Below are 26368 nucleotides of genomic sequence, written 5' to 3' on the forward strand. Positions count from 1 at the left end.
CCTTCCCCCCATCTCTTTCTCTAGCCTTCCCCCCCATCACTTTTTCTAGCCTTCCCCCCCATCACTTTCTCTAGCCTTCCCCCCATCACTTTCTCTAGCCTTCCCCCCCATCACTTTCGCTAGCCTTCCCCCCCATCACTTTCGCTAGCCTCCCCCCATCACTTTCTCTAGCCTTCCCCCCCATCACTTTCTCTAGCCTTCCCCCCATCTCTTTCTCTAGCCTTCCCCCCCCATCACTTTCTCTAGCCTTCCCCCCCATCACTTTCTCTAGCCTTCCCCCCATCACTTTTTCTAGCCTTCCCCCCCCATCACTTTCGCTAGCCTCCCCCCATCACTTTCTCTAGCCTTCCCCCCCATCACTTTCTCTAGCCTTCCCCCCATCTCTTTCTCTAGCCTTCCCCCCCATCACTTTCTCTAGCCTTCCCCCCCATCTCTTTCTCTAGCCTTGCCCCCAGCTCCATCACCTTCTCTAGTCCAGCCCAGAGGCCCATCCTGCCTCCTGTGCAGCCGCTGCTGTTTCCCAGGTGTAAATGTTGCCCCCCCACCCCACCCCATGTGGGCCGCGGCCCTCCCCGGTCCAGAGGCACCTCCGGACTTCTCGCGTGTCCCCCTGCACGTGCTCCAGGGCCATCTCTCCGGCCGCCCCCCCCCCCCAGCTCTGCAGACTCTCTCATTTGGCCGCTGCGCCCCAGGCTGCCCGGCCTTCGCTCTCTCCTTGGGTCAGCGCTTGAAAGAAAGTTCAAAGGGCCGGCAGCCTGCCTCCTCGGGGCAGGGCGGCACGTGGGCTCAGGCTCGGACAGGGCAGAGGCGGCACTTTGGCTGGGGGGGAGGAGGGGGTCCTGGCCCAAAACGTCCCCTGCACTCCCGGCTTCTCTGATCCCTGGACACTGAAAGCTGCAGCTGGGGGCGGGGCGGGGCGTCTGTTTGGGCCGGTCCAGCCAGTTTTCTGAATGTCAGACTAGCTCCTTCCTTCCACTAATAAACGAAAATGGCAGATGGGAGGGGCAGCCTTTGCAAGTGTGACCCTGAGCTGGGGGGGCGAGGGGGGCCCTGAGCGGTTTTCCCCAACTCCCTGGGGGGTCTTCCCCCTCTTCCTCCTCGGCTGTTTCTGAAGGCGAAGGGCTCGCGGCCCCTCGGCTCTTCCGCGGCCTCCTAGGTCATGGGGGTTAGGGTTAGGGTTGAGCCTTTCTCCAGGCTCCCGACTTCGTCCCCAGGGCGTCCCCTCCCAGCCCAGGCCAGGGTGCTGCGGCTGCAGGCTTCCTGCTCCCGGGGCGCGAATTTCCCGGGCCGACGCGGCTTCCGGGCCCTGTTTGGGGAAGGCCTGGTGCCCTCTGCTCTTCCTCTCCCGGGCCTTCTCCCCCATAGGCCGGAGGCCTACTGAGGGCAGGGCCCACATTCCTGGGGGCTCGGAACTCAGCCTGGTGCCCTCAGCCTGGTGCCCGGCGCTCAGGGCGCCTGTCGGCGGAGGACGAGTGACTGGCAGTGGGCGAATGAGTGGCAGCGGGCGGGGGACTGGCAGCGGGCGGGGGACTGGCAGCGGGCGGGGGACTGGCAGCGGGCGGGGGACTGGCAGCGGGCGGGGGACTGGCAGCGGGAGGGGGACTGGCAGCGGGCGGGGGACTGGCGGCCGCCGCTTCCCTGCCCACTTCAGGCCCGGGGCTCAGATGGGTGTGCTGGAGCTAAATGCTCTGCGGCCCTGAAAGCTTTCAGGGAGGGGCCTCGCTAAATGAAGCCACTGAAAAGGGCGAAAATGATGGAAAGAGCTTGGAGGCCCCCCGGGACCACGAGCCGCAGCCGCAGCTGCTTCGGCCGGCCCCAGCATCCCACCGCCCCCCCCCCCCCCCAACGGTACTTAAGCCCCAGCTCTGCCGGCCGCGGCCCCAGCTCGGTCCGGGAAGCAGCGGGGCTTGGGGCCAAGCCGGACCCGGGAAACGCCCGCGCTCCTCGGGCCGCCGAGGTGAGTCGGGCCCGATTGTCGCCCTGAGCCCAGGGAGCCAGATTTGGGGCCGCCCAGAAACAAGCCCCGGGGGCTTCTCCTTGGGAGGGCGCCGTGTCTGCTGCTTCCAAAAGGGGGGAGGAGGGAGCTGGGCCCAGGGTGGGGCCGGCTGAGCTCCTGGTTCCGGGGCTGGCTCCCTTTAACCCCCTCCCCCCCCATTTCATGCCCGTGGCGCACCCCTGTGGGTGGCCCAGGGCAGGGCCTTCCGAAATGTCTCCTCCCACCGGCTCAGGGCTGGGGGGGCATCCAGGGCCCGTGCAGGGACAGAGACCCAGCCAGGGAAGTCTGAGCCCCAGGGCCCCGGGTCGGCAGCCACAGGTGGCTCTCTGCTGGTCCCTGCTCCTCCCTCATAGAGACAGCCTGGCCTGGGTCAAGCACCTGGTGGTGCCCCCAGACCCCCGCTGCCCGTTCCACTGAGCTCTGCTCCAGAAGCCAGATGGCCACCCATTGTTCATGGAGGAGGAAAGGGAGGAGGAGGAGAAGGGCTGGGAGAGGAGGGAGAAGAGAGGGAAGAGGAGGAGAAAGAGGAGTGGGAGAAAGGGAAGGGGAAGAGGAGGACAAGGGGGAGAGGGGAAAGAGGGAAAAGGAGAAAGGAGGAGGAGAGGAGGGAGGGGAGGAAGGGGAAAAGGGAGAAGAAGGAAAAGAGGAGGAAGGGGGGAGGGGGGAGGAGGATGGATGCTCAAGCACAGCCATCCTTTGAGGAGTAGCAATGGTGATTATGAGCGGGGGCAGGCGGGGGTCCTGGCAGGCCCAGTTCTAAGCGGCTGGGCAGACAGCAGGGAGGGCCCTGCATTAAGGTAAGGGGATCTGGGTTGCTGTGACCCTGGGCAATCTCCCTCCCATCAGGGTCTCAGGAGGAAACTGAGATTCGGAAGATGAAGGCCCTGGCCCAGCAGGTGTCTGAAGCCCCTCCCAGGAGTAGAATTCTGTGGGCGAGGTGCTGACCGCCCCCTTGGCCCTCCCAGGCCACCGTGACTGGGACCCCCCAACCTGTGCCCGTCCTCCACGGCTGGGTGCTACTGCTCTGGCCAGGCTGTTTCGGGAAGCTCGGGTCCCCAAGAGCCTGGTCTGGCCTGGCACCTCCCTACGTCACGTGGGGGAGTCAGTGCGCACCAGCTGGGGCTCCTGTGGAACAGCGCTCGGGGAGAGAGCCCTGGGCTCCAGCAGACCATGGACCTCCCTGCCAGCCCCCCCCCATGATGTGAGCTGGGCAGAGGGAGGGGAGTCCTCCCCTCCTGGGAGGGATGGAGTTGGGGGTGTGGGGCCTGTGCCCTCAAGGCCTTTTTGGAGGCCCCCCAGTTCTAGGAAACTGGAAGCCTAAGGAGTCTGTGGGGTGGCGGGCAGCTCTGCCCCCCCCTCCACCCCCTGACCTCTCGGCTGCCGCCGCCTCCGGCTCCGGGCTTCGGGCTCTCGCCTGCGTCTCTGTCTCTCATTTGCTTTTGGTCTGGCTTGTGGTCTCACTGACCGGGAGAACTCCCAGGGACTGCTGGCCACCCCTCAGAGCACCTTCTCTGGGCCTGGCAGTCTTGGCAATGGCTTGGGGGGGGACTAGGGGGCACTCAACCCCCGGCCCTCCGGCCGGCCACTGTGCCTGGGAGCTGCGTCACAGCACAATTAACGGAGGTGCTTTTCTTCCAGGGCCCCGTGCATGAAGCTGCCAGATTCTCGGCTCTGATTGGCTGCCCTGGGACGGGATCTAAAGGCCGTTTGGGTAAGTGCCGCCCCTGCTCTGTCTCCCCACGAAGCTGGTCGGCCTTGGGACTTCAGAGGCTGTGCTCCGGGGACCCTGACCAGGCTCTGCTTGCACACTGTCAGAGACAGGGCACTCATTATCTTGGAAACCACCATACAAGGGTCCGCATTGGCCGGGCTGCCCCAGCTCACCCACGGCTGAGACACGGGCTTCCCAGGCCACCTCTGTGGCTCCCTGGCATCCTCCGGGTGTCCCTGGCCTCTGCCTGGCCAGGCCCTCGGTTCCCTGGAGGCAGGAAGGAGAGCCGGGAGGCTTCTGCAGCCCCTATCACAGGCCCGCAGATCTTGCCGATACATGACAGTGTAGCACCAACTCCCAAGGTTCCCAGGGACGGACCCGGCCCGGCCAGGCTGGGAGAAGCGGTGGTCATTGCCAGGCCAGGGGCCAGCAGGCAAGGAGGCTTTGTGGCTACGTGCACAGACTCTGCCAAGAGATGAAAATGTCCACATGGGAGAGGGAGGCAGCAGGCTCTGACCACACCATTAGTGCCCACGGCCGGCCCTGCCCGCTTCTGAGGCCGCATTTTGGCTGGGATGCTGGACAGCATCCAGAGGAGGCCAGCCGGGTCTTAGAGCCCCAGTGTTTGGAGAAAGGTAGTTGTGCCTCCTGGAGAGTGGGTGGAAAATCCCCAAGCACCTCTGCCCCCTAAGGTCACCCGGCAAGAAATGGCAGAATCAGGATTGGTCAAGTCCAAGGGGCCTGGATCTGGGAGCACCGGGATGCTTCCAGCAGCTGCCACAGGAAAAGCTCCAGATGTTAACTTGCCCTCCCCTCCCCTGACTCCACTCCACACACACAACATGCACACATACACACAGTACACATATGCACACTCACTCTCACACACACACTCACACTCAGGCACACACTCACACACTCACAGACTTAGACACTCACTCACACATACACTCACAGACACTTAGACACACTCACACTCAGACACACTCACACTCAGGCACACACTCACAGACACACAGACACACTCACACTCACACTCAGGCACACACTCACAGACACACAGACACACTCACACTCACACTCAGGCACACACTCACAGACACACAGACACACTCACACTCACACTCAGGCACACACTCACAGACACACAGACACACTCACACTCACACTCAGGCACACACTCACAGACACACAGACACACTCACACTCACACTCAGGCACACACTCACAGACACAGACACACTCACACTCAGACACTCACACACACACTCAGGCACACACTCACACACTCACAGACTTAGACACTCACTCACACATACACTCACAGACACTTAGACACACTCACACTCAGACACACTCACACTCACACAGATTCACAGACACACACTCAGACACACACTCACTCACACACTCACCAACACACACACTCACACAGATTCACACACACTCACAGACACACTCAGACACACACATTCATAGACTCACATACACACTCACAAATTCACACACACTCAGACACACGCTCAGAATCACACAGATTCTCACACTCACACTCACTCACAGACACACTCACAGACTCACACTTAGACACACACACACACACACACACACACACACACACACACACACACACCCCTTCACACACTGAATTATTTTCCTGGTCAACTGAAAGCAGCTCCATCCTCAGGGATGGACTCCCTCAGAAGACTGAGCCTCTTTCCCAGGTTTGCTGCAGCTCACGAGCCCCCGGGGGGTTGCCCCCAACGATCCCCAGATGATTTTCATGCCCTGAGGCAGACACAATTTGGTTTGGAGAGAAGTGTTCACTCGGATGGCACGATACAAAACATCCCGCTCCCTCAGTATGGGACACACGTGCTCATAGGTTCAGAGTCCAGGGGAAGGTGGGCTCTAACTCGAGGGCAGGGGGCGGAGGGATCCACCGCAGTTCTCGAGCGCTAGACGTCCTCTTCTCCCCTTTGTGGGCTGAGGTGCAAGAACTTCCCTTTAGGCACGATGTAGCTTCTTTGCCAGAAGCTGGTCACGTGGCCACACCTGAGTTCCCAAGGCCTACCGGGCCATCAGCTGCTCTGAGGGGCTGCTAAAATGCTGGTGGGAACTCAGGGAGCCCAGCTCGTCTGGGCCCTGCAAAGGTTGCCGGTGCTCCTCCGGCCTGTGGTACGGCGTGATGGGGAGCCTGACCCAATCTCTGGAACAATCTTAGTTCAGACCAGGAACCAGGGGCCATCTTTGAGGCTTTTTACGGACCGCAGAGTAGCCAGGTTTCCTCAGTCGATCTGAACACACTCGGTGCTCGCCCCGACGTCAGTTGTGGGACCGTTCACGCTTAGCCTGGAGTCCCTCAGTGTAGCAGAGTGTCCTGACTTGATTTCCCTGACCAGGCCACATTCAGACTCCTCTGGGTATACATTGTTTCCCCTGACAGAGTCTGAGTTCCTCGAGAGCCCCGGGGGGCTCGTTTTTTTCAGTCCTTGTCCCCCCCATGCCTCGCACTGTGCCAGACCCGGGCCACTACTTAATAAATGCTTGTTGATGATTGAGATGCAAGAGAGGCAGTGAAAGAGGCAACATTTTCCCAGGTGACTTCAGTTTGTTGCTATTGACCAATCGGCATTCATGCAGCGCCTCTCATGTGCCAGGGACCCCTGGGCTAAAGGCTGAATCTGGTGTGTGTCCCCCGAGTGTTGGCCCTGGGAGAGACCAAGCACATCGTAAGCCCGCCGCCCAGGGTTCCGCCTCTGACCAAACTGCGGGACAATGGCGGGAGAGCGTCTCAGGAGCCTGGCTCCAGGGGAGGCCTCGGACTTGGGGCACAGCCCCCCGCTCTTCTGGCCCTTTCCCTCTTCTGGTTTCCGGGAGTAGCCAGGAAACAAGCAACATCCTAGCCTGGTCTTCTCGTTCCCTTCTACAAATCAGTGAAAGGAGCAATGAGAAGTGGGACAGAAACTGACCTTTGGCTCCTCGTGGGCCGCCCAAGGTGACCACCAGTCATTCCCGAGACCCAGGGAGAATGCCCCGTCCCACTGCCCCCAGCCTGAGTTTTCACGGGCCAGGAGGGGGACTGAGGTGCCAGGGGTGGGAAGGACAAAGAACGATAGGAGCCTCCTTTGGGACCATGTTGTGCCATCTGGAAGCCTGTTTCCTCCTTTGTTACATGGGGATCCTGTTTCCTGGCGTCCCCACACAAGATGCCAACCATGATGGTGGTGACTGGGCTGGCACAGGGTTCAGAGGCTGAGTTCCTCCTTGGTTTCCCAGCAGTCTGACTTGGGAGCCCTGGCAAAGATGAACAAGTCGAGCACGGACGAGGCGGAGATCCCCGATGAGCCGCGGGAACAAAGTCCCGGCCTGCCCTGCCCGGGGACCCCTGACAAGGCCCCGGCCCCTAAGCCCCCGGCCCCCAAGAGCCACGCCTTCTCCACAGCCCAGAGCCGGAGCCGGAGCAGGGGCCGCCTCTTGGGCCGCTGCCATTCGGACGAGGCTTCGGCGATGGACTCCCATCAAGAAGGGGAGCCAGCCCCGTGCCCCGTCATTCAGCTCAGCCCCATGGTGGAAAGGCCTCCGAGTGATGAGCAGTCTGGGCAGTAAGTGTCCATCCCAGCCCCCCATGGCCCCCGTGTCCCCCTGGAACCCTGGGGCCTTTGCGCTCAGCTGCCCCGGACCTCGGGGCCTCCACGTGCACTCCGGGATGTTCCACGGCACTCGCAGTTGCCTCTTTTAACTGAAATAGGACTAATATATGGGGCCTTTTACACTCTGAAGGGAGCGGTCTCAGCCCCGGGTCGTTTAGGGAACCTTCAGAATCCACTGGACCAGCTGGGTGGGACTTGCACGCTGACGCGGGAGGGTGGGCGAGGGCCCCTGCACTCCCTCGGTGTCTCTGCCCGTCTCCACCGCAGGCAGCCGCCTCAGGATCCCACCATCTCCCACTCGGAAAAATCCCTCAGGCTCTACGATCGCAAGAAGATCTTCGAGGCCGTAGCCCAGGGCAGCTGTGAGGAGCTCCGGGACCTGCTGGTCTACCTCCAGCGCAGCCTGAAGAAGCTCACCGACAGCGAGTTCAAAGGTAACCGGCACCCCCGAATCCACACCCGGGAAGGGAAGGGTCCCCCGGTGCCGCGGGCCAACGATGGCCCTCTGCTGGTGTCCTAGACCCAGAGACCGGGAAGAGCTGCCTGCTCAAAGCCATGCTGAACCTCCAGAACGGCAAGAACGAGACCATCCCCCTCCTGCTGGACATCGCCAGGCAGACTGGCAACCTGAAGGAGTTCGTGAACGCCAGCTACACAGACAGCTACTACAAGGGTGAGAGGGACGAGGGAGGGACCCCTGGGCCCGGCCTTCCTGCTCCCTGAGAGCGCCCTGGCCCAGACGGCCGGCTCCCAAGTCACTGACGCGGTCCTCGTGGCCCCGCCCAGGCCAGACGGCTCTGCACATCGCCATCGAGCGGCGGAACATGGCTCTGGTGACCCTCCTGGTGGAAAACGGCGCCGACGTCCACGCCGCGGCCCACGGAGACTTCTTTAAGAAAACCAAAGGGAGGACCGGCTTTTACTTTGGTGAGCAGAAGGCACGAAGGTTCTTTTGTGAAATTTCTAGTGATTCTTTTGTTTTCTCATCAGGCGCCTTTCCCTGCACTCCTCCGCTCCTGGAGAAGGAGCCGCCATGATAGAGATGCCCCCGCCATGTTCCTCCACCCCTCCCTTGCAGGAGCTCCCAAGGGCTCCTCTCCTGCCTCTTGCCCCCTTATGTCCTTATCCCCGTTTGGCCTGGCCCTCTCTTGGCTCTGCTCACACCCCTTGGCAGCAGCTCCTGCTCCTCAGGGTCCCTCCTGGTGGTCATTCCCTACCGTGCATAATAGCCCATGACATGCATGCACCATGACTTATTCATCCACCCTCCAATCTGGGAGGGCCCTTGGATTCCCACCCCCAATGTGGGGCTCCCCTTGGATTCCCACCCCCAATGTGGGGCTCCCCTTGGATTCCCACCCCCAATGTGGGGCTCCCCTTGGATTCCCACCCCCAATGAGGGGCTCCCCTTGGATTCCCACCCCCAATGTGGGGCTCCCCTTGGATTCCCACCCCCAATGTGGGGCTCCCCTTGGATTCCCACCCCCAATGTGGGGCTCCCCTTGGATTCCCACCCCCAATGTGGGGCTCCCCTTGGATTCCCACCCCCAATGTGGGGCTCCCCTTGGATTCCCACCCCCAATGTGGGGCTCCCCTTGGATTCCCACCCCCAATGTGGGGCTCCCCTTGGATTCCCACCCCCAATGTGGGGCTCCCTTTGGATTCCCACTCTCTTGGCAATGGGGACTCCTTAGGCTTCCAATTCTTTGCTACCATCCAAAGGGCAGATCATTCTTGAACCAATAAGCAGTAAGGACACATTGAGTTCATATGTATGGCATGCTTAGCTTGCCAGTGTCTAGAGAAAGCTGGGGGTGCTCTTGTTCTTCAAGGAGTCACCATCCTCCCCTGGGGGGAGTCCACTCGAAGGTTCCTAGACCTTTGGGGACACTTGGTTTTCTGACCCTGAGCTACTGAGGAGAAAGAAGGTCCCTGAGAATCCCACGGCACCCCTCTTTCCTAACTTTTCTTTGATCGCTGGGGGCCAGCCAGGTCCCTTGCTTGAAGGCTGGGAATCCCTGACTTCCGGGGCTCAGCTCTGTTCTTCGTCCCTGCTGTCCCCGTGGAGGTGGCCGGGCCCAGCCTTCGTGCACGGGCCCAGTGCCTCCCCATCGCCCTCCCAGGCTCCTGCCAGGGCCGTGTGCTCCCTGAAAACCAGTTGTTCTGCTGGCAAGAGAGAGCAGGGCTGGGGACAGGAAAGGGACAGCGCAGGAACTCCACTTGAGCCGCGTCCTGCCCAGGCTCCCAGTGGGGACCTCCCCATTCCCCTCAGCTGTCTGCCACCTGGTTTCCGTGGCCACCGTTTGCTAAAGCTGCTTCAGACTGAGGTTTCTGGTAGCCTCCGGTCACTCAGGCAGGGATGCTGAGGAGGCACCCGTGGGGTGCCCCTGGGGACACAGACCCTGGCCCTGGACCCAAGGAACAGCCAGGTAATGGGGAGAAAATGGATGAACGAGTCTGGCCGGCCCAGGGGTAGGAAATCCAAGGGAAGGATGAAAAGGAACCTTCTTGTAGAGAGCAGGGTTTGAGCTGAGATGGGAGGACACCAGGAAAGCAGGGAAGGATAGGGAGGGAAGGGAGCTGCTGCAGTTAGGGGGGAAGCGCTGCAGGGAGAGAGGGAGAACACTGCAGGGAGGAGGGAGGGGGAGCCCTGCAGATACCCCACAGGCTCCAAGTAGGGAGCTATGAGGATCCTTGGTTTGCCTCAGGGCGGTTCATACTGGAGCCTGCTCCCACCTTTTCAGTGTTCTTCTGCCCCCTTTACTCCCCTCCAGTGGCTCTCACTTTCTTGCACCTCACATTCCTGATCTAGGGAGCCAGGAGGGCAAGAGACTGCGTCCCCGGCCTTTGCGGCATGTGGCCCTACTGAGTGCTCCCTGCCCTGTAGCGACTCTCCTGCTCTCTGACGCTCCTTTGGCCTCCTCTCCTCCCCTTCTGCTCCTTAGCTGTGGTGCCTTCCTGAGGCTAGACCTTTGGCTCGATTCCCTCCATATGGCTCCTCACGTCCCCAAAACCTGCCTCTCCCCTTAACTCCTGTCTTTCCAGCAGATTGACTGCGCTCCATCCTTCTGGTCCCCTGGGTTTGAGAACTCCTTGTTCTCTCCCTTTCCCCTCTCCTCCCCCCGTGGGGCCGATGACCAGGTCCTGCTGCTCCACCTCCGTCCTTCCTCCTGCCCGCTTACCCTGCTGCCCCGGCCCTGGTTCCGAACCAATTTCCACCAAAGCCTGGACAATGGTTTTTCTGTCTCCACTTTTTGCCTTGTGCAGTCTGCCCTTCCCGGGGAGCCCCTGCCCTCCCCCTCAGGGACAGCTCTGCACATGTCCTCACGTGCCCAATTGCCCGTGGCCCCTTGCCAACTGAAGAAGAGAGCCTGGGTCCACATCATGCTGGCTCCCTGTGGCCCCAGCGCCAGCTGGATGGAGCGGTGCCCGGGGTGCTTCCCACCTGGCTTCAGACACTTAGCTTAGCTGGGTGACTGCCTCAGTGCCCTCATCTGCACAATGGGAATAACGTCTCCTCCGAGGGCTGTCGTGAGGAACAATGAGATAATCATTGTAAAGTTCTTCCAGCGCCTGGCATGTAGTAGACATTTAATAAATGCTTGTTCTTTCCCCTTGCCCTTGAAACCACCTTTTGCTTTTTCTTGCTCGGCCACTAGTTCCAAAGCAGGGCCTCTCTGGTCTCAGGGCCCCCTTGACGCAGTCACTTTTCCTGCTAGAATTGCTCTTTAGCATGAAAACCATCTTTTTGTGTATATTTTTCTTTTTTAAAAAAATTGGCTGATTGATCTTCACAAGCATTGATCATCTCTCTTTGCAACTACCCCCCATCCCATGGAAAAGACAACATGACAACCGGGTAGAACCCTGCAAAATAACCCAGCAAGACAAATTCCCAGGTGGGCCACGTCCAGAAACGGGATTCTCGTTCCCATCATCTCGGATCAGTCCTCCGGACTAGTGGTTTACTCTTTCATCAGATGTGAGCAAACGCTTTCATTTTACGGGCTCCAAATTGTTCGTTTGATTTCCTGTTATTCTCTCTACTGCTTAGTCATGGACTCTTTCTGTTCCATAGATCTGAAGGTTCATTTCTTGCTTTTTTAATTTGCTGACAATGTGTCCAGATGGAGTTTTTCTGCATCTTTGCTATGAGACGTCTGCTAGAATGCTGTCCAGTTTTCCCCGCTCTTTTTACCAAGTCATGATTCCTTACAGCATAGTGTGTGGGGGGGGGAGGTTTGTTGAACACTTTGTTTTCTCCTGCATGTTGGGCATCTAATCTGATTCCCTGATTATTTTTGAATCCAGAAACAAATCATCTCATCGATAGGGCAGGGACTGGCTGGCTGGTTTGTGTTAGTGCGCCTCGCACTTATTACAATGTCTAGAAAATATCACCCTAACCCTAACCCGAAATTCACGTTTGTTCTACCTATGTACCTACCAATCTATCCATCCATTCACCTGTCTACCTATCAATCATCTATCCATCCATCCATCCATCCATCCATCCATCCATCCATCCATCCATCCATCCATCTACAAATCTAGCTATTATTTCTGTTTTTTTCAGGCCTTCAAAGCCCTCGTGGGGTGACTTCATCCGTCCTTCCTTGTCTTGGTTCTCCTTTCCCCCTTTTATGTGGAGTATGTTCCAGCCCCCTGGTTCTCCCAGAGGTCTTGGGGCTTACTTTCTCTGCCCCCCACGGTTTATTCATGGCCCATCCTCTCCCTCCCCCACCTCAGGTGCTCCCTCCTCAGACTCTTCTTGACCCTTCCAGCTGCCCTGTTGTACTCGGCTCCTTCTACCTTACATTAAATTTGTAAAATGATTCCGCGGTGCCTGGTACACAGTCGGAGCTCAATAAGTGGGTGTTCCCTCCCCTCTTCCCATCTCACCGCCAGTATTTGTGTCTGTGTCCCACATTCCATGGTAAGCTCCCTGCGGCTGGGGGCTGATCTCCAGGGCCCAGCACAGCCCCTCCCCCACAGCCCTGGGATGGGCCCCTCTTTGCCCTTCCTTTAGTAGAGGGGTGGGTTGTGGCCACGGCCCCCAGCCGGGTTTGCTTCTGCCCGGGAGCCCCCTGGAAGGCCGGGCGTTGGGGTGAGAGGGGCGTGGCTCCCCCAGACCTCTCCCCAGGGCTGCCGGGCAGCCCGGGAGGGCGGGCGCTGGGGGGGGGGCTCCGGCGCGCCTGATTCCCCGCTGCCCGGCCCCCAGGTGAGCTGCCCCTGAGCCTGGCGGCCTGCACCAACCAGCTGGCCATCGTGCAGTACCTGCTCCACAACCCGCACCAGGCGGCCGACATCCAGGCCAAGGACTCGGTGGGCAACACGGTCCTGCACGCGCTCGTGGAGGTGGCGGACAACACGGCCGAGAACACCAAGTTCGTGACCAGCATGTACAACGAGCTGCTCATCCTGGGGGCCAAGAGCCAGCCCGCGCTGAAGCTGGAGGAGGTCACCAACAAGAAGGGGCTCACGCCGCTGGCGCTGGCCGCCAAGAGCGGCAAGATCGGGGTAGGCGGGGGCCGCGGGGGGGGGGGGGCGCTGGAGGTCCGGCCCGGCCGCGGGGAGGGGAGGGGGGCGCTGGAGGTCCGGCCCGGCCGCGGGGAGCCGCTCCCTCTGCGGACCGGGCCTCCCCGGCCTTCCCACCGCGCCTGGGAGGTGACGCGCCCGCTCCTCGGCGCCAGGTCCTGGCCTACATTCTCCGCCGAGAGATCCAGGAGCCCGAGTGCAGGCACCTGTCGCGCAAGTTCACCGAGTGGGCCTACGGGCCCGTGCACTCGTCCCTCTACGACCTGTCCTGCATCGACACCTGCGAGAAGAACTCTGTGCTGGAGGTGATCGCCTACAGCAGCAGCGAGACCCCCGTGAGTGCGAGGCTGGGGCGGGGCCTGGGCAGGACAGGGAGTCCGGGGGCGGGGCCTGGGCAGGACAGGGGGCCCGGAGGCGGGGCTTGGGCAGGACAGGGGGCCCGGGGGCGGGGCCTGGGCAGGACAGGGGGCCCGGAGGCGGGGCTTGGGCAGGACAGGGGGCCCGGGGGCGGGGCCTGGGCAGGACAGGGGGCCCGGGGGCGGGGCCTGGGCAGGACAGGGGCGGGGCCCTGAGGAAGGGTGTGAAGCAGCCACTGCGTGCCAGGCGAAGGCCGGCGGCTCTCAGGGAGTTTCCTCTCCAAAGAGGGAGGCGGGAGCCCCGGCTCTGGGCCCGGCACTAGGGGCGGTGGGGGGCTTCCTGTAGGAGGGGGGATTGGGGTTGGGAGAGGTCAGGAGTCGGAGGGAGGAGGGAGAGCACTCCAGGCCTGGGGGATGGGAGAGAAGGCCGGAGCTGCTAGTCCAGGGCCGGGCAGGAGGTCGGCCTCGCTGGGTGGAGGGGAACATGGGGGTAGAAGAAAGAGCGCTCGCCCTCCCTGCCCTGCCCTCAGTTTCCCTAAGTGGGGGGAGGTGGCCCCGGGGTCTCTGAGCTCTGGCCTCTGCCCGGGCCGGGAGCTGGCTGAGCCCCTTCTGCCCCTGCCCCCCAGAACCGCCACGACATGCTGCTGGTCGAGCCCCTGAACCGGCTCCTGCAGGACAAGTGGGACCGCTTTGTGAAGCGCATCTTCTACTTCAACTTCTTCGTCTACTCTGTGTACATGGTCATCTTCACGTGTGCTGCTTACTACCGGCCTGTGGGAGACCGGGTACGCTGGGGGCGGGGGGCCAGGTGCTGCCTGCGTGGGCGAAGGGCTTGGTACCGTGGGGGCCCAGGGTCGGCGGCAGCCAGGTGCTGCCCGGGGGTCCTGGCGCACGCCGCTCCTGCGGCTCCCGAGGGGGCGAAGGGCTGGTCCGAAGCGTGCCCCGGCCTGGCCTCCCCGCGAGCCTCACCGACGCCTCGCCCCCCCTCATCTCACAGCCTCCCTTTAAATTCGACTACACCATCGGCGCCTGTTTCCGCGTCACAGGAGAACTGCTGTCGGTCCTGGGGGGGATTTACTTCTTTTTCCGAGGGGTCAGTATTACCTCCTGCCCCCGAATGCGTCTGAGGGCCTTGGCCCGCAGCTGCCCAGGGATGGGGGAAGGTGCTGGCCATAGAGGGCTTGCGCCAGCCGGAGGTGGGGGAGAGCAGGGGGAGCGCGCCAGTCTGAGCGCCGGATGGGGGGACTGCAGGGGCGCGGGCGGCCCACCCGAGCAGGAGGCTCTGGCTCCCCGTGTCGGGGAAAGCGCTGGCTCTGCGCTCTGCAGAGGCAGCTGGGATGGGGGAGGCTGCCGTCCAAGGGCGACTGCTCCGTCTCTGTGCCCCGCAGATCCAGTACTTTCTGCACCGGAGGCCTTCCCTCAAGACTCTGTTTGTGGACAGCTACAGTGAGGTGCTCTTGTGAGTCCTGGCCCAGGGTCCCCGTGGGGAGAGACCCAAGGCCACGGGGCGCTTCCCTTTGGGCCCAGCAGCCTCCGGCTGACCCCTTCCCCCCCAGCCTCTCTCAAGCCCAGTAGGGCAGAGGAGGTGCTCCCGGTCTGCTTCAGAGTTCAAAGGCGAGCTCAGCTCCTCCTGGGCCTGGGCTGACCCCTGAGGTCACATTGCTCCTCCCAGAGGCCCCGGGGTGATGGGGAGGGGGTACACGGCAGCCAAGGTGATAGAGCAGCCCCCCGGTGCTGAGCTCACAGAACAGGTCTTGCCCACAGTGGCAAAGGAAGGCATCTGAGCCCCTTCCCCGGTCACCTCCAGAGAGCATAGGGAGCAAACATTGTCCTCAGCCTCCCGCAGGGACCGCCGAGCAGGGGAGCAAGCAGTTTCTCCTCGGAACTGTGGGTGGGCAGGGCCTAGGTCGGGTGCAGAGGCTCTGGGCCCATCTGGGCCCACTTCTGGCCCCTGTAGCTCTGGGATGCTGTCCATGATCTCTGACCTCAGGGAGCTTGCCCAGAATCCAGCAGGAGCCCGAAGGATGGCCCGCCCTTGTGACCAAAATGTCAGCTATGGATGTGCTTTGTGCGGACCCGCCAGGCCCGGGCCCACGTCCCCCAGGATCCGGGCCGGCCCAGAGCCCGGCCAGTGAGATTGAGGGCATTGTCAGCCAAAGGCACAAGCGACTCTCTGTTTGCGGGGAAGGAGGGAACCTTTGGCTTCCTCTCTCTGGCTCTGACCCAGCCCGCTGGGTTTCAGCAGAACCGGTGCCCTTGGGCCACTCTCGGTTCTATTTCTGCAGTCATAGAACAGCACCCGGATTAGAACATGGGTTTTCTGCTTGTGGAATCTTCTTTCTGTGTCTCCATCAGCCCCTCGTGGAGTGCTGATGGCTCCTGGACTTGCTCTGGGGAAAGGGGCCGAGCATGGGGTGGGGGGCTGGGGAAAGACCAGCAGGCCCCTGAATCGTGCCGGAGCTACTAAGACAGGTGAGGCTGTCCCTGCGGGTCCCGTGGGCCCGTTCGGGCTGGGCCCGTGCTTTGGACAGGGCCTCCGGAGACAAAGCCCCTCTGTGGGCTTTCCCGCCCCTCGGCGGGGCTCCCTCCGAAGCTGCCGGCCCGTGTCTTTCGTTGCAGCTTTGTCCAGTCCCTGTTCCTGCTGATCTCGGTGGCGCTGTACTTCAGCCACTACAAGGAGTACGTGGCCTTCATGGTGTTCTCCCTGGCGATGGGCTGGACCAACATGCTCTACTACACCCGAGGCTTTCAGCAGATGGGCATCTACTCCGTCATGATTGAGAAGGTGGGTGCGTGGCAGCCCTGCCGCTTGTTCAGCCCACGCTGCCGGTCCTGGACCTGTGGCCGCCTGCCCCGGTGGGGGGGGGGGAGAGCTCTCTGGGAGGAGCAACTCCCCTCCTTGGAGCCCCAGGGGCCATGGGTAAGCAGACCCAAGGTCCAGGTCCTCTCCTCCAACCTTATTGGATCAGAACAAGCGAAGGCGATGTCAGCGAGCCCGCCCCAAGGTGGGAACAGTGTCCCCAGTCATTCCATGATGACATTTACAGCCTCAGGAGTTCGTTAGCCAAGAAGCATTTATTAGGCGCCCACACTGTGTCAGCACCAGGCGCCAAGACAGACAACAGAGCCGGCTTTGAGGAGCCCAAGTTCATTAGTTTTAATTAGTGGAGGGGGCAGCGAGGTGAAGGAGGTCAGGAGCGGCCACAGAGGGACGCGGAGGCCGCCTGGTGGGTCCCCGCCGGGCCCTCTCAGGGGCCCCCGACTCTGTCCTGGGTAGCAGAAAGCGGATTGGAGAAGGGACGGCTGGAGACCAGCCTTCTCCAGGCTGAAAAGTAACCAGGGCTGGACTGGGGGAGGAGGGGGGTGCCTCCCAGACCCAAGCCAGCCTCAGATATGCCCCAGTTGTGTGACCTTGGGCGGGTCACTCTACCTGCCTCTGTTTCCTCCTCCGTACAATGGGGACAATAGCAGTACCTCCCTCCCTGGGTTATTGTCGGGACCAGGCGCCGGCTCGCTGTGGGTGCTATGCAAGGACTAGCGGTCATTGTTAATTAGAGAGCAGCGAGAAGGGCTCAGACTTAGAGGGGAAAGGAGTGCGAGATGCTGGACTCAAAGCCCACTCAGCATTCTGGGAGAGTCACTGCCTCTGCTGCACCTGACCGCCAGTCACAACGAGCAGCGGGGCTCGGCCACGGACATCTCAGTCCGGCTGGCCGGGAAGTCTGGGCAGGGCCTGGGTCTGGGCCGGAGGCGCCTGCAGCCCTGGGAGTTAGCTCAGGCTGGAGGCCGAGGGAGGGAAGGAGGGAGGGAGGAGACTGAAACTGGTGAGAAGTCCCCCTGCCCGCTGGAGTGGGGAGACCAAGGACCCTGAAGACCCTCCGAGGGAAGCGGCTCCCGCTCTGCTCCCCCCCTCCCGGCTCCCACCCCGCTCCCCCCTCCCGGCTCCCGCCTCCCAGGAGAGAGGACCATCATTCTCCTTCATTCTTTGCCCTGAAATCTCCAGGAGCCTGCCTTGGTCCCAGCCGCCAAAGGTTTGGCTTGGCTAGAGACTAATGGGTGCCGGGTAAGAGCGAGAGCCCGGCCTCCGCCCAAATGCGGGGAGCTTCCCTGCCCGGGGTGCCCAGCAGCCGGCAGGGTCTCCTTGGAGGGCCTGAGGCAGCAGAGGGGCCCCAGCGCCCCTGAAGGGCCCTTCTCGTGGGCATTTAGGGAAGCCCCCGGAAGCAATGACAACGCAGTGTTGGGCCTGGCCGGTTCCAGCAGAACCATCTGGCTCTTCACCACACGCTGCATCCAGCTGATGCTCCTGCTGGGAGATAAGGAGGAACCTTGGCTCTGCCTGGGGGGCAGGGGGCTCAGACTCCTGAAAATGGCCAGCGTCTTGCGGGCATCGCAGGGTCTCCCCAAGAGGGAGCGACAGCAGGTAGATTGTTCCGCTGCTGGCATCCCGGGAGACAGGACAAAGTTGACTCAGAACCTGGGCAGGCACCTTCTAGGCCAGGGGTCCACTCTGAGCAGAGCCCCCTCTTCTTGCAGATGATCTTGAGAGACCTGTGCCGCTTTATGTTTGTCTACATCGTCTTCCTGCTTGGATTTTCCACAGGTGCGCAGAGGTCCGGGGGGCTCTGGGGGGCTGGCGCGGGGGTCCCAGCGCGGGGAAGGGAAGGCCAGGTCCGCGTGGGCGTGGGGAGAAGGCCGGTCCCGCTGCAGGAGGTCTTGGGCACCGGGGTCCAGCCCCGGCCCCTGACTCCCCGCGGGCCCCTCAGCGGTCGTGACGCTGATCGAGGACAGAAAGAATGAGACGGAAACTTCGTGCCACGGGGGGCGGCGCTTCCCCAGCTGCAAGCCCTGCACCAGCTCCTACAACAGCCTGTACTCCACCTGCCTGGAGCTCTTCAAGTTTACCATCGGCATGGGGGACCTGGAGTTCACCGAGAACTACGACTTCAAGGCCGTCTTCATCATCCTGCTGCTGTCCTACGTCATCCTGACTTACATCCTGCTGCTCAACATGCTCATCGCCCTCATGGGGGAGACCGTCAACAAGATTGCCCAGGAGAGCAAGAACATCTGGAAGCTCCAGGTGTGTGTGTGTGTGTGTGTGTGTGTGTGTGTGTGTGAGAGAGAGTGTGTGTATGTGAGTGTGTGTGAGTGTGAGTGTGTGTTTGTGAGTGTGTATGAGTGTGTGAGAGTGGGTGTGTTTGTGAGTGTGTCAGTGTATGTGTGTGTGAGTGTGTGAGAATGTGTGTGAGAGTGTATGAGAGTGTGTGTCTGTGAGTGTCTGTGAGTGTGTGTGAGTGTGTGTGTGAGAGTGTGTGAGTGTATGTGTGAGTGTGTGTGAGTGTGTGTATGTGAGTGTGTATATGTGAGTGTGTGAGAGTATTTAAGTATGTGTGTGAGAGTGTGTGTAAGTGTGTGTGAGTGTGTGAGTGTGTGTGAGTGTGTGTATGTGAGTGTGTATATGTGAGTGTGTGAGAGTATTTAAGTATGTGTGTGAGTGTGTGAGAGTGTGTGTGTGTGTGAGTGTGTTTGTATGTGTGTGTGAGTGTGTGTTTGTGAGTGTGAGAGTGGGTGTGTTTGTGAGTGAGTGTGAATGTGAGTGTGAATGTGAGTGTGTATGTGTGTCTGTGAGTGTGAGTGTGAGAATGCATGTGAGAGTGTATGAGAGTATGTGTGTGTCTGTGAGTGTGTGTGTGAGTGTATGTGTGTGAGTGTGAGAATGCGTGTGAGAGTGTATGAGAGTGTGTGTATCTGTGAGTGTGTGTGTGAGTGTATGTGTGTGAGTGTGTTTGTATGTGTGTGTGAGTGTGTGTTTGTGAGTGTGAGTGGGTGTGTTTGTGAGTGAGTGTGAATGTGTGAGTGTGAGAATGCGTGTGAGAGTGTATGAGAGTATGTGTGTGTCTGTGAGTGTGTGTGTGAGTGTATGTGTGTGAGTGTGTCTGTATGTGTGTGTGTGTGTTTGTGAGTGTGTGTGAGTGTGTGAGAGTGGGTGTGTGTGTGAGTGTGTGAGTGTATGAGAGTGTGTGTGTGTCTGTGAGTGTGTGTGAGTGTATGTGTGTGAGTGTGTTTGTATGTGTGCGTGAGTGTGTGTGAGTGTGAGAGTGGGTGTGTTTGTAAGTGATGTGAATGTGTGAGTGTGTATGTGTGAGTGTGAGTGTGTGTGAGTGTGTGTGAGTGTGTGAGAGTGTGTGAGAGTGGGTGTGTATGTGTGAGTGTGAGAATGCGTGTGAGAGTGTATGAGAGTGTGTGTATCTGTGAGTGTGTGTGTGAGTGTGTTTGTATGTGTGTGAGTGTGTGTTTGTGAGTGTGAGAGTGGGTATGTTTGTGAGTGAGTGTGTATGTGTGAGTGTGTGTGAGTGTGAGTGTGTGTGTGAGTGTATGTGTGTGAGTGTGTTTGTATGTGTGTGTGTGTGTTTGTGAGTGTGAGAGTGGGTGTGTTTGTGAGTGAGTGTGAATGTGTGAGTGTGTGTGTGTGAGTGTGAGTGTGTGTGTGAGTGTGAGAATGCGTGTGAGAGTGTATGAGAGTATGTGTGTGCCTGTGAGTGTGTGTGTGAGTGTATGTGTGTGAGTGTGTTTGTGAGTGTGTGTGAGTGTGTGAGAGTGAGTGTGTGTGTGAGTGTGTGAGTGTATGAGAGTGTGTGTGTCTGTGAGTGTGTGTGAGTGTATGTGTGTGAGTGTGTTTGTATGTGTGCGTGAGTGTGTGTTTGTGAGTGTGAGAGTGGGTGTGTTTGTGAGTGAGTGTGAATGTGTGAGTGTGAGTGTGTGTGAGTGTGAGAATGTGTGTGAGAGTGTGTGTGTGAGTGTGTGAGAGTGGGTGAGTGTGTGTGTGTATGTGTGAGTGTGAGAATGCGTGTGAGAGTGTATGAGAGTGTTTATATCTGAGTGTGTGTGTGAGTGTATGTGTGTGAGTGTGTTTGTGTGTGTGTGTGAGTGTGTGTTTGTGAGTGTGAGAGTGGGTGTGTTTGTAAGTGAGTGTGAATGTGTGAGTGTGTATGTGTGAGTGTGAGAATGCGTGTGAGAGTGTATGAGAGTATGTGTGTGTCTGTGAGTGTGTGTGTGAGTGTATGTGTGTGAGTGTGTTTGTATGTGTGTGTGTGTTTGTGAGTGTGTGTGTGTGAGAGTGGGTGTGTGTGTGAGTGTGAGTGTATGAGAGTGTGTGTGTGTCTGTGAGTGTGTGTGAGTGTATGTGTGTGTGTGTGTTTGTGAGTGTGTGTGTGTGTGAGAGTGTGTGTGTGTGTGAGTGTGAGTGTATGAGAGTGTGTGTGTGTCTGTGTGTGTGAGTGTATGTGTGTGAGTGTGTTTGTATGTGTGCGTGAGTGTGTGTTTGTGAGTGTGTGTGAGTGTGAGAGTGGGTGTGTTTGTGAGTGAGTGTGAATGTGTGAGTGTGTATGTGTGAGTGTGATTGTGTGTGAGTGTGTGTGTATGTGTGAGTGTGTGTGTGAGTGTGAGAATGCGTGTGAGAGTGTATGAGAGTGTGTGTGTGTCTGTGAGTGTGAGTGTATGTGTGTGAGTGTGTGTGTGTGTGTGTGTGTGTGTGAGTGTGTGTGGGGGGGCCAGCACTAAGCATTGTGGGCCAGACCTGGCAGGCTGCTGCCATCAGGGCAGGTGCCCTTGAGGAGGGGGGGGGGGCTCTGGGCCAAGGAGAATAAGGAAGAGCTAGATGCTGAGAGGAAGGTTCAGGGATGGCCCCAGCACCTCCTGATCATCTGGGCAGAGACCAAGACCCAAGGCCTGGCGGGAGACGGGGGCAGCCCTGGGGAGGCTGTGCTCTTCCTTTTCTTCACCAAGGAGAAGCGTGGCTGCCCTCCCCCTGCCCCAATTCCAGCCCCCTCCTGCTCCAAACCCCCCACATCACCCGCTCCCCATCCTGCCCCAGGCTGCCTGTGACCCAACAGGAGGGCCCGGGGGTCTTGCTGCCCAGGCCAGGTGGTGTCAGGGGCTGCTCCAGGCCCAGCCTTGGGTTGAGCTCCTTAGGACCCTCCCCCTTCTTTGTCTCCCCACAGAGAGCCATCACCATCCTGGACACGGAGAAGAGCTTCCTGAACTGCATGAGGAAGGCCTTCCGGTCAGGGAAGCTAGTGCAGGTGGGCTACACACCCGATGGCAGGGAGGACTTCAGGTGGTGCTTTCGGTGAGCCCGGGGTGAGGGGCTGGCCCAACCGTGGGGGGATGGAGGGGGAAGGGGGAGAGGGAAGGGGAGAAGGGAGACAGAGAGGGAGAGAGAGAGAGAGAGAGAGAGAGAGAGAGAGAGAGAGAGAGAGAGACAGAGACAGAGAGACAGAGACAGAGAGACAGAGACAGAGACAGAGACAGACAGAGATAGTGAGAAAGAGAGATAGTGAGAAAGAGACAGAGATAGAAAGACAGAGACAGAGAGAGACAGAGACAGAGAGAGAGAGACAGTGAGAAAGAGACAGAGACAGAGAGACAAAGACAGAGAGAGAGAGAGAGAGAGACAGTGAGAAAGAGACAGAGACAGAGAGAGACAGAGACAGAGACAGAGAGACAAAGACAGACAGAGAGAGAGAGACAGAGACAGAGAGACAAGAGAGAGAGAGAGAGAGAGAGAGAGAGAGAGAGAGAGAGAGAGAGAAAGAGACAGAGACAGAGAGAGAGAGACAGACAGAGAGACAGAGACAGAGACAGAGACAGAGACAGACAGAGATAGTGAGAAAGAGAGATAGTGAGAAAGAGACAGAGATAGAAAGACAGAGACAGAGAGAGACAGAGACACAGAGAGAGAGACAGTGAGAAAAAGACAGAGACAGAGAGACAAAGACAGAGAGAGAGAGAGAGAGAGAGAGACAGTGAGAAAGAGACAGAGACAGAGAGAGACAGAGACAGAGACAGAGAGACAAAGACAGACAGAGAGAGAGAGAGACAGAGACAGAGAGACAAAGAGAGAGAGACAGAGACAGAGACAGAGACAGTGAGAAAGAGACAGAGACACAGGGAGACAGAGACACACACAGAGAGAGAGTCAGAGACAGAGAGACAGTGAGAGAGACAGAGATCCATCAGATGTCAGAGTGATTGGAGTATTTTATTTTTCCAAATAATGTACAGATAGTTTTTAGCATTCATTTTTGTAAAGCCTTATATTCTAAATTCTCCTCCCTCCTCCCTTACCGACCCCCTCCCAAGGCAGCAGCCATCTGACAGAGGCCACACATGTGCAATCCTTTTCAACACATTTCCATATTTCCACATTTATCATGTTATCTAAGAAAAATCAGACAAAAAGGGGAAGAAAAAAAAAAAGAGAAAAACCAACAAAAAGGTGAAAACACTTTATTTCGATCCACATTTGGTCTCCATAGTCTCTCTGTTAATGTGATTGGATTTTCCATCCTGAGTCTGTTGGAACTGCCTTGAATGTCCCCATTGTTGAGGAGAGCCACAGACATCTGTGAATTGAACTTCTTATAATCTTGTTGTTGCCATGTACAGCAATCCCCTGGTCCTGCTCATTTCACTCAGCATCCTGTCTCCCCAGGCCTCTCTGTATCCATCCTGCTGGTCGCTTCTTAGAGAACAATAATATTCCGTTACGTTCACATATAACTAGTTCAGCCATTCTCCCGCTGCCGGGCGTCCCCTCAGCTTCCAGTTCTTTGCCACTACAAAAGGGCAGCCACAAACGCTTCTGCACACGTGGGCCCCTTTCCGTTTTTTAATCTCTTTTTATGATCCCTTTTTATGATCTCAAGTATTGACACTTGTTGGATCAAAGGGTGTGCACAGTTTTGGTCAGACTTCCAAGTTGACCTCTAGAATGGTTGGATCAGTTCACAACTCCACCAACAATGCATCAGTGTCTCAGTTTTCCCACATCCCCTCCAACATTCGGCACTATCTTTTCCTGACATCTTAGCCAATGGGAGAGGTGTGAGGTGGTACCTCAGAGTGTTCTTAATTTGCATTCCTTTGATCAATAGTGATTTAGTACATTTTTTTCATAAAACTAGAAATGGGTTTAATTTCTTCATCTGAAAAGTGTTCATACCCTCTGACCATCTATCAATTGAGGAAAGACTTGTACTCTTATAGATTTGAGTCTGTTTTCTATCTATTTTAGAAACGAGTCTGTAAGTTCTCATTGTCCAGGAAGCTGGTGGAGCTGATGTTCTGGCAGTAGCTTAGCCATAGTTTGCTGGTTGGATAGGCTTTCGATGAGAACTGCTGCTTATCCCTTTTTTTTCCCCTGAGGTTGGGATTAAGTGACTTGCCCAGGGTCACACAGCTAGGAGGCGTTAAGTGTCTGAGATCACATTTGAACTTGGTCCTCCTGAATTCAGGGCTGGTGCTCTATCCACTGTGCCACCTAGCTGCCCCCTGCTTATCTCTTGAAGCAGAGCAGGGGGAGGAGGAGTGAGCCTGCTTTGTTATTATGGTGACATGTTGTCCGGGTATCTTTTCTAAGAGGAGAGAGAAAATCCAGAGGGACTTCCTCACTCGGCTCAGAGCCAGCTCCTCTGGGCCTCTAGATTGAATTAAAATAAAAATTCATGTTCATTGTATATCATTAGCCATTCAAAATGGGAAATGTGCTTGCTAGACTATATAGAAAGTAATCTATCTTTGTGTGGAGAGGATGACGGTGTCTTTCAGTGCCCATTTTATATGATTGCTGTTCAATTAAGTTTTTTTTTTTCTTTTAAAGTTATCCGAGTTTGAATATGGACAGATTTCTCATCAATTAAACCTGTTGCAAGATGTCATAAATAACATTTTAAACTTTGAAATATAATAGTTAAAAAAAAAAAGAAATGAAACCTTTATCAGAAACACTGTAAAAAATCTTTTCCCAGCTTTCCATTTCCTTTCTAATCTTGGCTGCATTGGTTTTGTTTGTATAAGCCCTTTTTAATTTAATATAATCAAAATGATCTATTTTGCATTTCATCATGTTCTCTAGTTCTTCTTTGGCCATAAATTCCCAGATCTCCACAGGTCTGAGAGGCGGACTATCTCCTGCTCTCCTAATTTGTTGATAGTATCATCCTTTAGGTTTAAACCATGAGCCCATTTCAACTTTAACTTGGTACAGGGTGCTAGATGTTGGTCAGTGCCTACTTTCTGCCATATAATTTTCCAGTTTTCCCAGCAATTTTTGTCAGATAGTGAGTTCTTATCCCAGAAACTGGGGTCTTCTCAACTCCCAAGCCTAGTGCTGCTGATAAGCAGGGGGCACTACTTCAATCAGTAACCATCTACTGGCTTTAGAAGCATCTACTATGTGCCAGGCACTGTGCCCAGCACACCCCATCACTTGGTGATTTGTATAGGGCAGGATTTTCCCTTTGCAAGTCTTGATTCTAGGCAGCTGGGTACTAACAGCTATCTGTGCAGGCTGTTGAAGCTAGCAGGGGTGCAGAGACCCCAGCCTGTTTGTGCCAGGACCGCTCTCAGGAGCCAGCTGATGGCTCCTTTGCCATGGCCCTCTGGACCCCTCCCCAGCACCCGCCCAGGATGGGAATCTCCACTTTAATGCAGGGGAAGACCGAACCACCCAGGGAGGGGCAGGGAAAATGATCTGTGAGAGGAGCCTCTTACCTGGGTTTTCTGCAGAGTCGATGAGATCAATTGGACCACTTGGAACACCAACCTGGGTATCATCAACGAGGACCCCGGAAACTGCGAAGGGATCAAGCGTACCTTGAGTTTCAATTTACGCTCCAGCCGAGGTGGGTGTCCCCAGCAGGTTACCCGGCTGAGGCGGGTATCCCCTGGCAGGTTCTCTGGGGTGCCCCCCACGGCCTCCCCAGCCAAGGCGGGTGCCCCCTGGCAGGTTCTCCAGCAGGTGCCGACCACTCTTAGGGACCGAGTTGAATCAGACCTGGGCCAAGCAGCAGCTTGGCAATAAGCTGGGTTCTTGCCCTGGGGCCAGAAGGGAAGGGGGAGAAGAGAGACAGAGATCTCTGACTGGGGAAGGGACCAGCTGGAATCCAGCAAGGAAAGAAAAAGATTTATTCTCAGTCCAGTGTAACAGTCACTTGGGACCTTCCTCCTCTCTCGGGGGGCCGGGTCCGCAGATCTGGCCGATGGTCAGCGGTCAGATGGAGGGCCTGTTTGCTGCCCCCTTCTCCCCACCCCTCCCCCAGCTGGCGCCCCACTTTTTCCTTCTTCACAAGCGCAGTGAGGTCAGAGGGGCAGGGATTATGCCTCCCACTTTAGTGGTGGCTGGAAGGAGGCCACAAGGAATTGACTTGCGAGGTACCTGGGGAGTTAGGGTGGAGAGACCAGAGCGCAGGGAGCTCGGGATGTCACAGAGGAGTGGGCGGCCCTGTCCCCGGCTCCCCAAAGGCAGAGATCCCTCCCCGGCCTCTGCCGAACTTGGGCCCTAAGTGACCTCTCCCCCTCAGTTTCAGGGAAGCACTGGAAGAACTTTCCTCTGGTTCCACTTTTGAGGGACGGGACCAGCCGGGACAGGCGCTCCAACCCCCCCGAGGAAGTACAGTTGAGACCCTTCTCGGGGTCCCTGAGGCCCGAAGATGCCGAGGTCTTCAAAGAGCCTCTGGCACTGCCCTCACAGTGATGACCTTGGTCGGCCCGCCGCTCCCCTGCTGCCCGGGCCACTCTCCCTGCACAGCCCAGCATCCTCTGGTCTCGTGGCTCAGTGAGCGGAACAGGGAGGCCCTGAACTTTTCCCACCCTGCTGCTGCTGCTGCTGCTCTGGTCCCTGCCTGCACAGTCGCTGGGAGGTATCGGGGACCGGCTGTGCGGTGAGGGAGGGCAGGGGGCCCTCCTCAGGCTGCCCGGCTCACCCCCCAGCTCCTGGCCCTCCTCGCTTGCAGCCCCTCTCCATGCCGGCCCCCCAGAAGTCAGAGATGGTTGCGCACGTTGGCCAGACCCCGCACCGTCAGCTTGGCGAGTCGCTTCTTAGCCAGCGGCCCCGTGCGGGCCGCCCAGCTGTGTGTTTGTGCCCACGCTCAAGCACCTCAGGCCAGAAGGGAACATGTCCCTGGCCTTCCGGGCCCTCGTCCCCAAGGCTCCCAGACCCTTTTCTCTGTTGTAGACCCTTCTTGAGTCCTGTCTTTATAAAAGGTGTATAAAATAAATATATAGGATCATCAAAGCCAGCAATGGTGGGCTGTTCTTTAAAAAGCCCCCCGGA

The 26368-nt window shown here is 58.0% G+C and overlaps 1 protein-coding gene across 1 annotated transcript; it reads left to right on the forward strand.

Moving 5' to 3' along the window:
- Positions 1 to 3629: 3629 nt before the first annotated feature.
- Positions 3630 to 26307, forward strand: TRPV1 (transient receptor potential cation channel subfamily V member 1). Its single transcript, XM_074307660.1, has 16 exons — positions 3630 to 3707; positions 6987 to 7312; positions 7628 to 7794; positions 7881 to 8033; positions 8147 to 8287; positions 12582 to 12880; positions 13054 to 13233; positions 13881 to 14039; positions 14252 to 14347; positions 14643 to 14713; positions 15874 to 16039; positions 17788 to 17854; positions 18018 to 18334; positions 21255 to 21382; positions 24823 to 24938; positions 25617 to 26307. Exons 2-16 carry the CDS (start codon positions 7014 to 7016, stop codon positions 25787 to 25789), a joined length of 2532 nt encoding a protein of 843 aa, XP_074163761.1. The 5' UTR covers positions 3630 to 3707; positions 6987 to 7013; the 3' UTR covers positions 25790 to 26307.
- The last annotated feature ends 61 nt before the right edge of the window (positions 26308 to 26368 follow it).

This window comes from Sminthopsis crassicaudata, chromosome 3, assembly GCF_048593235.1.
Source record: "Sminthopsis crassicaudata isolate SCR6 chromosome 3, ASM4859323v1, whole genome shotgun sequence".
NCBI lineage: Eukaryota > Metazoa > Chordata > Mammalia > Dasyuromorphia > Dasyuridae > Sminthopsis > Sminthopsis crassicaudata.

Excerpts from the sequence above, each read along its gene's own strand:
- TRPV1 (XM_074307660.1), top strand. The coding sequence starts at position 7,014 with ATGAACAAGTCGAGCACGGACGAGGCGGAGATCCCCGATGAGCCGCGG. Across the intron at positions 14,040-14,251 it reads ACCGGCCTGTGGGAGACCGG|CCTCCCTTTAAATTCGACTA; the intron begins GTACGCTGGGGG and ends CTCATCTCACAG. Across the intron at positions 14,714-15,873 it reads AGCTACAGTGAGGTGCTCTT|CTTTGTCCAGTCCCTGTTCC; the intron begins GTGAGTCCTGGC and ends CTTTCGTTGCAG.